Source organism: Vespula vulgaris, chromosome 20 (assembly GCF_905475345.1).
Source record: "Vespula vulgaris chromosome 20, iyVesVulg1.1, whole genome shotgun sequence".
NCBI classification, from domain to species: Eukaryota; Metazoa; Arthropoda; class Insecta; order Hymenoptera; family Vespidae; genus Vespula; species Vespula vulgaris.
The window spans coordinates 2,106,771-2,120,787 of record NC_066605.1 but is presented as its reverse complement, the minus strand read 5'-3'; the positions used below and the strand labels follow the sequence as shown (position 1 = coordinate 2,120,787).

Here is a 14,017-nt window from a genome sequence, read left to right as displayed (position 1 = left end):
TGATTATTGCCTACTTACTAAGAAGAGAAAAAAGAATCAATAATGTTAAGAGAAATATATCTACGTAAGTACTTACATACTTGCATAGAACGTATATTATCTACTTCAGAAATATGAGTACTTATCTATCTGTCTGTTCGTCTGTCTATCTTTCCCCGAGCCATGGAAAAGGGAAAAAGAACAATGGTGTAAGATCAAGACAGAAAGACTTAAAAAAACGCATATCAAGACGCGACCACCGCTGAGGAGTCCAAGAGGCCCCTCGAGACCCCATTCTCTCTACCCCACGAGGAGGCCCGGTTTCTTTTTTATTTCTTTCTTTTTTTTTGCCTTCCACGTCTCTTCGTTCACATACAACCATTGGCGGGCTTGCCATCGGGGTCCACAAAACCATACGGGGACTCACATTGACTCAGGTCTTATACCCCCTCGAAGATGTTAATTCCGTAATTTCGTTCAAGTTCAAACGCTTGAATAACTTATTTTTGTATTCATTTTCTTTTTTCTTCAATACTAATATAAGAAATAGTTTATAAAATAATACTGCATCGCAATTTGTTATAGGTACGTGATCTTAATCAGTTTTAAGTCAAGTAGATAATTATTTTTATTCGATTACGTTTGTTTTTTTTCCAAAATTTTCTAAAAAAGAAAGAAACAATAAAATTTCTTTGTTTTATATTCTAAGAAAAAGAGAAAACACATTAGGATACGCGAAACTTTCAATGGAATTGTTGTTTGAAGAGGGCTTGCTCTTTCTTCTTCTTCTTCTTTTTTGTCTTCTCTTATTTTTTCTTCTTTTCTTATTTTTCCCCAAGAACCCTGTAGATTTTCGGTCAACTATGTAACCTTTCTCGACGAAAGATTAATCATTATTTTTTCAGCAGCCTCCCATAGGCACGAGACCATAATGCGATTCGTAGAAATTCTAAACTCGTCGAAAAAAGAAATTTCTACAAAAACACGAAAAAAAGACGAATTTTTTTCTCTTATTTGTAATGCTATAAAAAAATCTATCGATTTTATTCATTTACTCTTTACCATTCTTAAATTTTTATCGAGCAAGAAACGAATGAAAAAAAAAGAAATGAAAAAAAATAATCCCAAATGAAGAAAAACGAGTGAGAAGCGCCATAGCGAATAACGCGCCATTTTGCTTCTATCCTCCACCTTGATCGTCGCTCCAATCCGGCGGCTTGTTCTCGTGGACGTCGCTGAATGGTCACTACGATACAGGTGGATGATAGGTAACGCCCAATCCTCTGCAAATTTTAATATCTGATTGGTCGTTTGAATCTGCGGTAAGATGGACATTTCTAAGAAAAAAAAAAGTACTGAAAAAAAATACAAAAAGAGGGAGAGAAAGAAAGAGAAAAAGATCCGTGATACTTGAAATAATTCCGATAATCGATTGAAAGAAAACCAAAGTAAACTAATAGATATAAAAAATAAAAAAGATTACAAAGATGTAATCGATAGTTGCGCTTGCATTTGCATGCATAACTCAAAGACCCTCCTATTTCCCTCCGTTGTAACCTTTTGACAGGCGAGACCGGCTGCAGCGTTTCGTTAACATTGAAACAGCTGTTCCACGCTATCTTGTTAGCTTAAGTGGATTTCAAACCATTAAGAAACGACGAAACATACATACTTATTTACGTGTGTGCACCCAATCAAATTTCTAAAAAACACGACGCGTCTACGAATTTTAATGAATCTCGTAATCATCTACATATGTCGATTGAAAGTAATCAATCTCTCACAAGTTCAATCGTTAGAAATCGGCTCTGCTTTCTATGCTCTATTAAATATTTCTTTTCCATCACGCAAAGTCGCATTTGCCGTTGTTCTTGCACGTCGAACAGTCGTTCGTTCTAAATACACCGTAGTACGAATGAGTATCTAGAACGTAGAAGGAGAGGGAGAACGTCTTTCTCTATTTCTCTCTCTCTCTCTCTTTTTCTTTCTTACTTTTACTATTTCTCTCCCTCCCTCCCTCTCTCTCTCTCTCTCTCTCTCTCTCTCTCTCTCTCTCTGTTACACACACTCACTCTCTTCTTCTCTCTCTCCTACTCTTATTATTTCTTTCTTTCTCTCACACGTACTCTTTCTTTTTCTCTTTTACTCTTTCTATTTCTCTCTTTCTCTATCTCTCTCTCACTGTCTTACTCTTCCTCTCTATCTTTGGAAATAGAATAATTTCTTTTCTTTTCACTTGTTCAGTCGTTCAGGGTTCGTTGAAGAGCTTTGAAATTGGCACGCAGGATGATTTTAGCTATTCGAAAGTTACAAAAAAAGAGAAGAAAGAAAAAATGAAAGAGTAGAGAGAAGAGAAGATGAAAGGATGGAAAGAAGGGATTGTGGAGATGGTGAGAAGGGTAAAAAGGCGTCACCTCCGGTCTCGTTGGCGCCAACGCTAGAAAAAGCTTGCATAATCCAACTCGATCTATGTCTATCGCGTTGAATTTCGTTTTGCTTGAAGGAAAGTGATAGTATCATTCTTGCGGAGCAAATCGTTTTGTTACTGTTCTATATTTACATGATTTTTTTGCTTTCTGTTTTTCTATTTTTTTCCTTTTCTTTAATTTTTATTCTTAAACTATCTCTTAGAATTATAATGAAATTATTAAAGTATAGTATGTATTGTCTTTATTTATAATCAATTATTTATTATAATAATTATATTAACTCTATAATTGATTACTTTTAAATATAATTACTATGAATACTCTTTCTTTTGAATTATAATCAATTATTTAATCATAATACATAATATACAATCTATATTTATATATTTAATTAATATACAATATACATGGAAATATACGATATATATTTAATTATATATAACATACTTCAGTTTTAAAACATTGTTCAGTACTTGTAAGAATCTGTTATAACTCCTAAGCTACATAATTCCTTGAATTGTTTTATTTTTATCATACTAATTCTGAGAAGAAATAGTATACCAAATTTTTTATACCATTTCATCTCTTTTTCCAATTATCGTCGCATACGATACTAATTGATCCGAGTAATCGATCCAAACGATCTATTCTATACCTTTTTATATTGTATATAATGTTATTTATTTTAAATATGAACCATCAATATTAGGTCTAATTTATTGTATTTGGTACCATGATTGAAGCATGCTTCGTAGATAGAAATCTTAAATTTTAAGAATCCTTTTTTTTCCAATAAGACGATATCATTATTATTCTCTTTCGATGTCATCTCTTCTTTTTTAACTCAGCTTCAAAAATATTATGATTATTAATAAATTTTGTATTACTTTTAATTGCTCCAACTATATGAATCTTTTGTTTCAGACACGAAATACCGAATCAACAGTTGGTATAAAAATTATCAATGTATAATATTCATCTCTCGAAAAACTTTTTCTGCAAGTTGCAGATATGCAATTATCTGCATTACAGTTGCCAATACAGAATTCTCTAATATAGACTAGTAGATATAGACTAGTAGAATTTTTGATCGACGATACTGGATTTTGATCAATCTGTTTACAATTATGTAATTGTTGTTGTCGTTTTTGTTGCTGTTGCTCTTACTATTGTTGCGCTGATTAATACTCTCCATTTTGTATTCCTGCAGCTTATCGATTATTTATTATATATTATATTCAATTATATCCATCAATCGGTAAGTGAGATCCAGCATTTTGATTTTGTATTATCCATTTTCGATTCTAAATAATTTCGTTATATTAATCAACCGATAATAATTATATAATTATTATTACTAATATAATTATATAGATAAATAAAATTATATTAATATACCTTATTATTATTCTCTCCTCGATCCTTTATTTTTTCGAATCCAGTATCGAAGTTAATTTAATTTCACGTATCGTTTACGTATGGACAAATGTTTTTAAATCTGAATTTAGAAAAATATAAAACCAGAGAAAGAAAGGTAATGAGAAAGAGAAAGAAAGAAAAGAAAACGATACTATCATTAATGTTAAAATATAAATAAAATAAAATAAATAAAATAAAAAAATTCTTACTATTTTTCTCCTAGGGACTTTCTATATTACAATGCAACGCTTGAAATAATAAATCGATATATCTTGTGGCCAGTTTCAATGTTTAAATCATCCTGTTTATACAATATTTATATAATATATATACACTGACCATAATAACAAATTCATTATTATTTTCGTACGTTCTTCTGCATTCAACTTTTATTCATGTATTTATGTTTAAATCATTTTCCATACGCCAAACGCTAAACTCGTAAGCCAATTTTTCATATGTCGTGTAACTATACGAGGACGATGTTCTATCTCTTGCTGTTATTATTGCGTTTTTTGGATTATTCTCTTCTAAAAATTACAAGTATGATTAATTACGTTTACTATTTAATTACGTTTAATAGAATAGCACGTTTGTTAAAATACTCGATCGTAACAGTTAACATGTATAATAAATATTAACGAAAAACAAGATAAAAATATAACAAAGAAAAAACAAAATGAAGAAAAAAACAAAAGAAAAGAAAGAAAAAAATATATATATTCAAGATTTACTTAGAGAATTGCGACATTCTCGTAAGAAATCTAAGAACTTACTAACGCTAGTACCAGAAATTATCTTCACAAACATTGTCGACCTCAAATAGTAAACACAAATGTTCGCATATACATTAAATATAAGTATTGGTGATCTATTCCTATATTGTATCGTATTAATTTCTATTCATTACTGTCCTCCATATAATTCTTATATATGTTTGTTGTAACTTTTTAATAAAGCTTTAAACAACCTATCATATTATGTAACATTTTTTTCTTATTTAGACTAATAGAATATACCAACAAAGTTTAACTATTAAAATCTGAAACACCCCTTATATATATATATATATATATATATATATATATATATATATATATATTCCAAAGTTTGTTTGTAATTAGAAGAACAGTTTTGGAAAAAGTTAAAACGATGCTCACAAATAAGTGGCACTAGCATAGCACACTCGTCAAGCTTTTATAGAGGCCCATAAATTACAAGATTCCACTACGAATGATTGTTTAATTAAACTATACCGTAAATAAGCACTAAAGCGGTTCCCATGAATATAAGCTCGATGTTTCTATATGTATATAAGGTACTAAGGTGGCGAAGAATAACCTACTAGAATTATAGAGTTTCTTTTCTCATCTACAAACAACACGTAACTTCTTTTTCCTTTTTTTTTTCTTTTTTTTTGTTTCTTCCCTCATGAATATTTTCTCATAGAAACGATAGATGGAAATACGATTTATATTTGAAGAAACGTTTTTAAACGTGAGCTTAGAAACACACACACACAGAGAAAGAAAGAAAGAGATTATCAGTAATATTAGAATAAAAAATAAGATGATGAATAAATAATTCTGATAAAAATTCTTACCATCTTCCTCCTCGTTATATCTCATATTACGACGCAGAACTTGATATAAAAAATCTATATATCGCGTAGCAAGTTTTATGATTTGAATTCTGGTGAGCTTGTCGCTTGGTAATGTAGGAATGACTTTTCTAAGAGCGGCAAATCCTTTGTTCATAGTTTGAGTTCTCTTTCGTTCTCTAACATTCGCTATTACTCTTTGATTTTGCATTTTTTCGTAGATATTCATTTTACGAACTTTCTTCGTCGAGGAAGTATTGACATTCGTCGAATTCTCGACATTACTTGTCTTTTTGTTTTTCTTTTTTACATTTTCGCCGACAAAATCTTTCATCGATGCTAGATCATGATTAATCTCTTTATAATTATATCGTTTTTCTTGTTGCTGCTGTTGCTCTTGTTGTTGTTGTTGTTGTTGTTGTTGTTGTTTTTGCTGATTAACATTTTCCATTTTATATTCGTGTAGACAATCAGACTTATAATTAATTACATCTACGAACCTATAAGATCCAGGAAATTGATGTTGATCGGTTCTCCAAATTGAAGAATAGATTTGATTTGTTGCTGAAAATACTATTGCTGAATTATTATGGATACTTAATAATAATAAATCATTTGTATATCTCTTAAAACATTGCCATATTAATGATTCTAAAAATGATATATCTTACCTTCATTTGGATTTCCGTATAGCATACAATTTGATGGTTGATTTTGATAATTCGATTGAATGTGATGATTGTTGTTGACTTTGTTATTATTATTATTTTTATTATTATTATTCTTACTATTATTATTTTTATTATTCATACAACGATGATGTTGTTGATGATGACGACGAGGATGATAGAAATGAGAATGAGAATGAGGAAGAGTTTGAAGATGAGGATGATAATAATAATGATGAGAATGATGATAAGGCAGCATGTTACTGAGATTTATCAATTGCGTTAAAAATAAAAAACGTTTCTAATGACAGGACAAAGAGAAACGCGTGCACCTTCGCACATATACACACGCACACGCACGCACACACAGCAAAATAAAAATAAAAAAAAAAACAGAAAAAAAGTTAACGAAAGAATAAAAAAAGCCAGGTATTAAACAAAGAAACTGATCTATAGACCGGAATTAATGGATACGAGATACGATCGTCGATCAACCACGAACGTATGAATGTTTCTATACGAAGGTCAAAACGTGTCTGATGGCGAAGACTTCGAGAGAATTTCTTCGTGACGTATTTCGAACTCCGCCTCCAAGCAAGAGCTTCCATTTCCTTTCCCTTGCCTCATCTTTTGAGTGTTTCTACTATCTTTCTATATATCCCTCTTTTTCATTTCATCTCTTTTTCTCATTCTACCCTCTCTCTCAATCTCTCTCTCTCTCTCTCTCTTTCTTTTCTTCTCTCTTTTTCATTCTGTCCTCATTCTCTCTCCTTCTCTTTTTCTCTCCCTCTTTCTTTCTTTCTTTCTTTCTCTCTCTCTCTCTCTCTCTCTCTCTCTCTCTCTCTCTCTCTCTCTCTCTCTCTCTCTCTCTATGAATCTATCTATCTATCTATCTATCTTTCTCTGTTCTCGGCGATCCATGCTTCCCGAAAAATTTCCTCACCATTAAATGTTTTCTTTTATTTCATCGTATCTGCCGGTGTTTGTCCTCCTCTAAAAAGAGAAGAAAGAGAGAAAGAGTGAGAGAAAAGAGAGTAGAAAAAAATTAGAAAGAAAAAAATTCTACGAAATAGAGTGAGAATTATAACGTGCGAGAGAAAGATAGAGATAGAGAAAGAGAGAGGGAGGAAACGTAAATTTGTGAGAGGGAGAAAGATAGGAAATGTATAAAGGGGAGATCCATCCACGAATATTTATATCGCCTGACGAAAATAAGAAAGTGAAAAAGAAAAGAATAGTAGGAGAGATCGAAAAGAAATACACGAATTCGCGAATCTTTTCGTGTTATATTCTTTACTGCACATTGATTTTTATTGTATTTCATTTTATTTTATTATTAGTTTTATTTTTATTAAGAAGATCCAGATCAAAGATGTTAATGAATTATCTTTGAAATGAGTTATATTAAATAATTGAAAAATTAATTTTATTGTAGTATTGTTATCGTTATATTGTTTCGTTATATCATTAACATGTAAGATCACTAAGAGATAATTATATTAATCTTAACAATATTATAATATTCTATTAGTCTTAACAAGAAAGAAATTTTATACGAATATAATTTTATATAAATATAAATTGTTCAAAGCTTTGTACGAAAGTTACGACGGAAATAATAATTTCGTATAGAATTGCGTCACGTCGGTACGAAATCTAACAACGTACTAAACCTTCTGGTAGAAGTTACCTTCGAAATCTTTGTCGATCTCAAATAGTAAACACTACGTATGAATATATTAAAGGTAAACATTGGTGTCGTAATAACTTTGTGTCGAACTCTTATCTGTTATTGTTATCTATGTAATTTCTCGTAATAAAGAAAAAAGATTGATATTAATATGATAGCAACGTTCTAGCATTATTTTTGTATTTGACAGCTTTATTTATCGTTTACTAATGGCAATCTGATTTTTAACGTGGAAACGTTGCTATAAAAAAATCAATGACAACAAAAACAAAAATGTGAGATTTCTATTTTATTTTTTATCTGTAAAAAGCTATCTCTGTCATTGCATCTTGTTGTTTTATTAAAAATTTTCATAACCTGTCAAATAAAGATAATTATGATAAATAAAATATGATTCACAATAAAACAATTCAATACGATAGAACAATGTAAATCAGGTTTTATATTACTTGTACTTCGAATAGAATATTGATTGATATCTTATAAGAAAGTAAAGAAAGTAAACATGCATAGTACGAGTGAAATCACCAGCAAATAATTAAAAGTTCGAGCAATCATTTTTTAGCATGCTTCAAAGAAATCCTCGAAAAGAAATCCTCGTCAATACAAAACTGAAAATATTATAAGAAAAACTCAAAGATCGTTCAAGCTGAAAATTCAAACTCGCTTTTTTAGTAGAATACTTAAAAAAAATTTTTAACGAGAAAAGAAAAATTTAGAAAAATCGCAAAGCCATGATTTCGATTTGAACTATCGGATGATAGTACTCTATGAATTTTTTTTGTGTCATTAGTGTCATACGTGAAGCTCGCAAAGAGTAATGTCTCCGACATACTCGATTGTATCAGTGAAATATTTTACAAACGCTGTCTTCACGATTCGCGCCAATAGATAATTTCGACTATGTTTGCATCCATGCTTACTGTCTCCACCATTTGCAGAACACAGCATAAATTTAATGCTATGGAAAATGGCTATGGATGAAAGGATATTGAAATCAACTAAGAATTTACTCGAAAAATATATATAAGAAAGAGAGATAGAGAAAGATAGAAAGTGATTCGAAAATCCGATGAAATACGCGTTCTAAAACGTTATTAAAATTTTGAAAAATAGATTCTACGGGAAAATCCATCGGTTTTCCATTAAAAATTGGAAAATCCCTCCAAAAAGGACAGTATTTGATGGATTCTTGAACAACAAAATCCCTTAATATAAGGAAAATCTGAAATAAATTCCAACAGGCGATAAAAGAACACTAAAATTAAAAGATAAAATATATTCTTTAAGTATTTTCAGGTAAGTAGAAAAGTTTCGTCCTAAGGTTTTCCCCGGAAAACTTCGATGACAACAAAATTTCTGTGTGGATGTGTGTGTGTAGAGAGAGAGAGAGAGAGAGAGAGAGAGAGAGAGAGAGAGAGAGAGAGAGAGAGAGAGAGAAAGAGAGAGACGCGTCGTACATGTAGTACATCTTCATGCACATTTCTTCAAAACAGTTAAAAAAAAAAAGAATTATTATAATCATATAAATGCACGTACTTTATTAGGGTTACCAACGTATTGCAAGAAAAAAATGTTTAAACTGTACTCATTGTAGTACATTCATAAGTAAGATCGTAAAAAAAGATAAGAAAAATCTAAAAGGAGCCTAGGGATAAAACTATATATTAACGTGACCGGAATCTCATTAAAGTTGCACTTTTAAGTTCAGTAGTAAGACGATACCAGATGACACCGGAGGAAACACGTGTTCGCCAAATTTTTCTAAATCTATCTTTATTTCCGAAGCAAAAGTTCGAACATGTGTTCGGTGAACATTTGCTAAAGGTTCTTTGCAAACAGGTAAAACATCTGGTCTCTAATATTGGAGATGCCATTAAATAATATTTGAGGTACAGGTTTCTTTTTTGCTTCTTTTCTATTTTTTTTTTCAATGTTAAATGTTTCACTAGTTACACGTTTATCAGTGAAATATATCATTTATTATGATTATAGATATCTATACGTCGAACCTGTCGGTGCATATTTCATTCAACTTTACAAAAGTATTTACGAGGAATTTGTATTTGGCAGAACTAAGTGGATAGTAAAAGTCAGTCAGTATTTCGGCTTATGAAGGAGAAAAGTATTTGCGTTGAAAACGGTAAACAGATTTTCAACTATCGTTCTTAGTTCTTCTTATCTGTTCGTAGTTAATACCATTGATTTGATTCTGCGTCTACAACTCACGAACATAATTGACAGCATTCACTATAAAATTATGTGCACATATAGATATAGATATATTTATAACTTTTTTATTCTATAACACTTATATAATTGATAATTTTGATGAACTTTATAACCTTTATAATACTATACTACAATGTTGTTTATATCGAAATATTACGAGATATTCAAAATATCTATAACTTGAATTTTTTCTATTTTTTCATCAAGATACATATCTACAATTTAAACGAATTATAAGTAACATTTGACGAGTATATAGGTTTAAATCGTTATCACAGATCATCATAAACAAGTACTAAATATGTGGCTTAAGAAACATTCATTCATACGTTCTTTCATTCATTCATACATTTGTAGAGCAGTTCCGAATAAGGAGTAACAGCTATAATGTAATAAGAGGCTATTATAAGAAAGACACTTGTCACCATTAAAAACCATAAAGATCATGTGTTTGTTCTTCTTGTTCACAGAATTTAGAAGTCATATTTTACGGAATGAAATCGATCTTTATGTTTAATCTGATTCATAAGTCCTATAAAATAAATCCTTTTATTTACAATTATTTATCGAACGATTATATTTTTTCAATGTAATAAAAATTTATTCAAAATTTATTGAAATAAATTCAAGTAAATCTTGTTAATAAAATTTAATCTATAATTATTATATTAATTTAATTATTGTTATGTAAAGATTATATTCTTTGTAGCTCGTTTTTTTAATACAATTATTTACAAGAATATAATTATATACCAGAACGTGTCATATAGCAAAACTGCAGTAGTTCGAACGGGACCTTGAAAAATAGGGAAAATATTCTCTTCACGTAACTCGGTCTTCGGGTTTTCATTCTTGCCGAACATGTGTTCAGGCCGCACAAGTTTTTCACTTGTGAACACATGTTCTTCAGAGTTCTGCAACGACTAATAAATCCAAATTCGCTAACCAATGGATGGGGTCCATAGGTTCATGACACATGGTGAACCATCGAATATCCTTCGTCGTTAAGGGCTGTCGATCTATCCTCTTTCTCTTTCTCTCTCTCTCTCTCTCTTATTCAAAATGACAAATTTTTTTGCATTTTCGCACGACTCGAGTAAACCTCCGGAAACCAATCAAAGACAATTTCGTTAATAAAAACTAATCGAATCAATCTTGGAGAGATTTTCAAGGGAAGCAAAAAGTTTATGATCCTGATATGCGGTTGGATTTGGGAAATAAAAAACATATGGAAAGTGTAAAATAAAAAGCTAAAAATTGATACCATTGCAGATAAGATTTTGTTGTATTTAAAATCCAATCGATTAAAACAAACCAATCGAATAAAACAAAATCGATTATATGAATGAATCTTCATAAGCAATACCTACAAAACAAAAATAATAAGCAAATAAATACATCAGTAACAATCATTGTCATTAAAAAGGATGTATCGAAAAATCGTATCTATTTTTTTCTCAAGCAGGGTGGTCTTTCTTTTTCGCGTACTATTTTTTTCTCTCTCTCTCTCTCTCTCTCTGTCTCTCCCTCTCTCACTCACATTCGTTTTGAATAACCGTGATCTCGAACCGGTATACTAGTACACTGTCTCCATCCTTCTCTTCTTTCCTCTCCGCCCTTTTTCTCTCATCCACACGTCGTTTCCAGAGAGTCGACTTCGACAAAGACGACAACGAAAACGACGAATACGACGACGAAAAGGAGTAAAGGGAAGTCCCGTCAAAAGAAAGTCGACTCGAAAATCAAACAAACAGTCGGCGACGTCGCGATAGTGGAGTTCCATCGTCGTCGTCGTCGTCGTCGTCATCGTATGTTTATTGTTATAAAAAACATTGAATCAACTAAGCGTATCACCGCAAAGTGTAACTTTTACAGTAGGTAATAATAATAATTTTACCCGTAAATTAAGTAAATTAAATCGTTAGCGATGTATATATATATATATATATATATATATATATATATATATATTGGTATCAATGTAGATGTTAGATATATTTATCCCAATATTATAATATATTATGATTGCATAAATGTTCTGATTTACATATACATACATACATACATACATATATATGTATTTGCGTGTGTGCGTGTCTAAGTATTTCCTTTAATAATTCGCATACTTTTTCTTTGTATGAGAGGTCAAAGCGATCTATTAATTCGACGAAAGGGTACGAAATTAGCAAAGTTCGAGTTCCGGTATCGTAGCAAACGTTAGTGTCACATGACGAAGGGCTAAAACTTTTTTTCAATGGATAAAATCCGAGAAACATGTGTTTGCCAGACGACAAACTCTCTCTCTCTCTCTCTCTCTCTCTCTCTCTTCAAGGTGCATGGGAAAGAATTACATCTTATTAGATTTACTTTACACGAACGATCTACGAAGGGCCAATCATGAATCTTCTTCTACTTCTACTTCTTCTTTTTTTTTCTTATTCTTTTTTTCTTTTTCTTTATTTCTTTCATATCAACAGTCCGTAATCTCTTTCAATCGTTTATTTAAAAAATTACTTAAAATAAATTTACGAGCATGAACTTGCCAAAAATTTAATTTGTTTATTAGAGTTATCCAATCAATCGGAATCAATTTTTCTTTAATCCCTGCGGCATTAAAAGTGTATTTAATAATATTATTCGTCAAATATATCTAAATAATAATTCGGTATTTCAATAAACTTACTCAAGCACGATGATCATTCATTAATGCACTTTCTAATTTAATTCTTTCAATTAAACAATTATGTTCAATCGTTTTTAAATCGAACTCACTTCTTTTCGTACGTAGGTAAGTAAGTAAGTATCTAACTATCCCGTAATATGATATTGTTAAAATAGATTCGAGGTTCCTATTTTTTATGTAAAAAAAAAATAAAAATAAAAACAAAAAGAAAAGAGAAAAAGAGAGACAAGTTTGTATAACACGAGACGTCACCGAATCCTTGAAACTATCATCAAAGATACCGACTAACCATGCATCGACTATGCACGCTGTAATAGTACTATGAAAAGAAAGAAGATTTAAAAAATGCGTCTCCTACTTCTCCTAAGACCATTCGCGCACGCTCAATCTCTTCCTCTCATTCTCTCTCTCTCATACTTCTTACATCTCCTTTACTCTATACTATATTTATTTTAAATATACCGGAAATTCAACCTTCAGAATCAGATACATTAACGATTAGGTCGGTGTACATAGTCTCTACGTTAACACGTGTGTGCACATTCCACTGAGATATATTTTCTAAACACACGTGCTTGCCATCGGGGTAAGTTCGCATTGGCCTTTTCTAGTACACACATACACGCAACCATGCATACATTTATACATAAGTATAGGTATATATCTACACCTTTTTTCTCTTTCTCTCGCAAAAGTTGTTCTTCCCAGAAGACATATCGATTGTTCTTCTCTTATTTCAACGGTTGACCGACCATTTTTCTTTCTCAAAGTTAGAAACTTTCCAGAGAACAAACAGGATTCGAATTTCTGATTATTGTCTACTTACTAAGAAGAGAAAAAAGAATCAATAATGTTAAGAGAAATATATCTAAGTAAGTACTTACATACTTGTATAAAACGTATGTTATCTACTTCACAAATATGAGTACTTATCTATCTGTCTGTTTGTCTGTCTATCTTTTCCCGAATCATGAAAAAGGGAAAGAAAACAATGGCGTAAGATCTAGACTGTTAGAAAAGTACATCAAGACGCGACCCCCGCTGAGGAGTCCAAGAGGCCCCTCGAGACCCCATTCTCTCTACCCCACGAGGAGGCCCGGTTTCTTTTTTATTTCTTTCTTTTTTTTTGCCTTCCACGTCTCTTCGTTCACATACAACCATTGGCGGGCTCGCCATCGGGGTTCACAAAACCATACGGGGACTCACATTGACTTAGGTCTTATACCCCCTCGAAGATGTTAATTCCGTAATTTCGTTCAAGTTCAAACGCTTGGATAACTTATTTTCGTATTCATTTTCTTTTTTCTTCAATACTAA

The 14,017-nt window shown here is 31.1% G+C and overlaps 2 protein-coding genes across 3 annotated transcripts in view; one reads left to right on the top strand and one right to left on the bottom strand.

Annotated features, from left to right (window-relative positions):
- Window positions 1–14,017, top strand: part of LOC127071164 (Bardet-Biedl syndrome 7 protein homolog) — a 31,595-nt gene that overhangs the window by 7,118 nt on the left and 10,460 nt on the right. The window lies entirely within an intron of this gene.
- On the bottom strand, window positions 2,879–6,844 carry LOC127071167 (GATA zinc finger domain-containing protein 10-like). 2 transcript variants are annotated; one of them, XM_051010113.1, is made up of 5 exons: window positions 6,099–6,844; window positions 5,431–5,991; window positions 4,037–4,357; window positions 3,807–3,906; window positions 2,879–3,712 (listed from the first exon to the last, which is right to left on the bottom strand). In XM_051010113.1, the coding sequence occupies exons 1-3, from the start codon at window positions 6,352–6,354 to the stop codon at window positions 4,221–4,223; spliced, it is 954 nt and encodes a 317-aa protein (XP_050866070.1). In that variant the 5' UTR covers window positions 6,355–6,844; the 3' UTR covers window positions 2,879–3,712; window positions 3,807–3,906; window positions 4,037–4,220. The 2 variants fall into 2 exon arrangements, with proteins under 2 accessions (XP_050866070.1, XP_050866069.1); XM_051010112.1 differs by having other exon boundaries at window positions 5,431–6,000; window positions 6,099–6,841.

What these genes read in the sequence shown, in the direction of transcription:
- LOC127071167 (XM_051010112.1), bottom strand. Translation starts at nt 6,354, where the DNA reads ATGCTGCCTTATCATCATTCTCATCATTATTATTATCATCCTCATCTT. An exon ending in ATACGGAAATCCAAATGAAG is followed by an intron (nt 6,001 to 6,098) that starts GTAAGATATATC and finishes ATTCAGCAATAG; the next exon opens with TATTTTCAGCAACAAATCAA. An exon ending in ATATAACGAGGAGGAAGATG is followed by an intron (nt 4,358 to 5,430) that starts GTAAGAATTTTT and finishes TGTAATTTTTAG; the next exon opens with AAGAGAATAATCCAAAAAAC.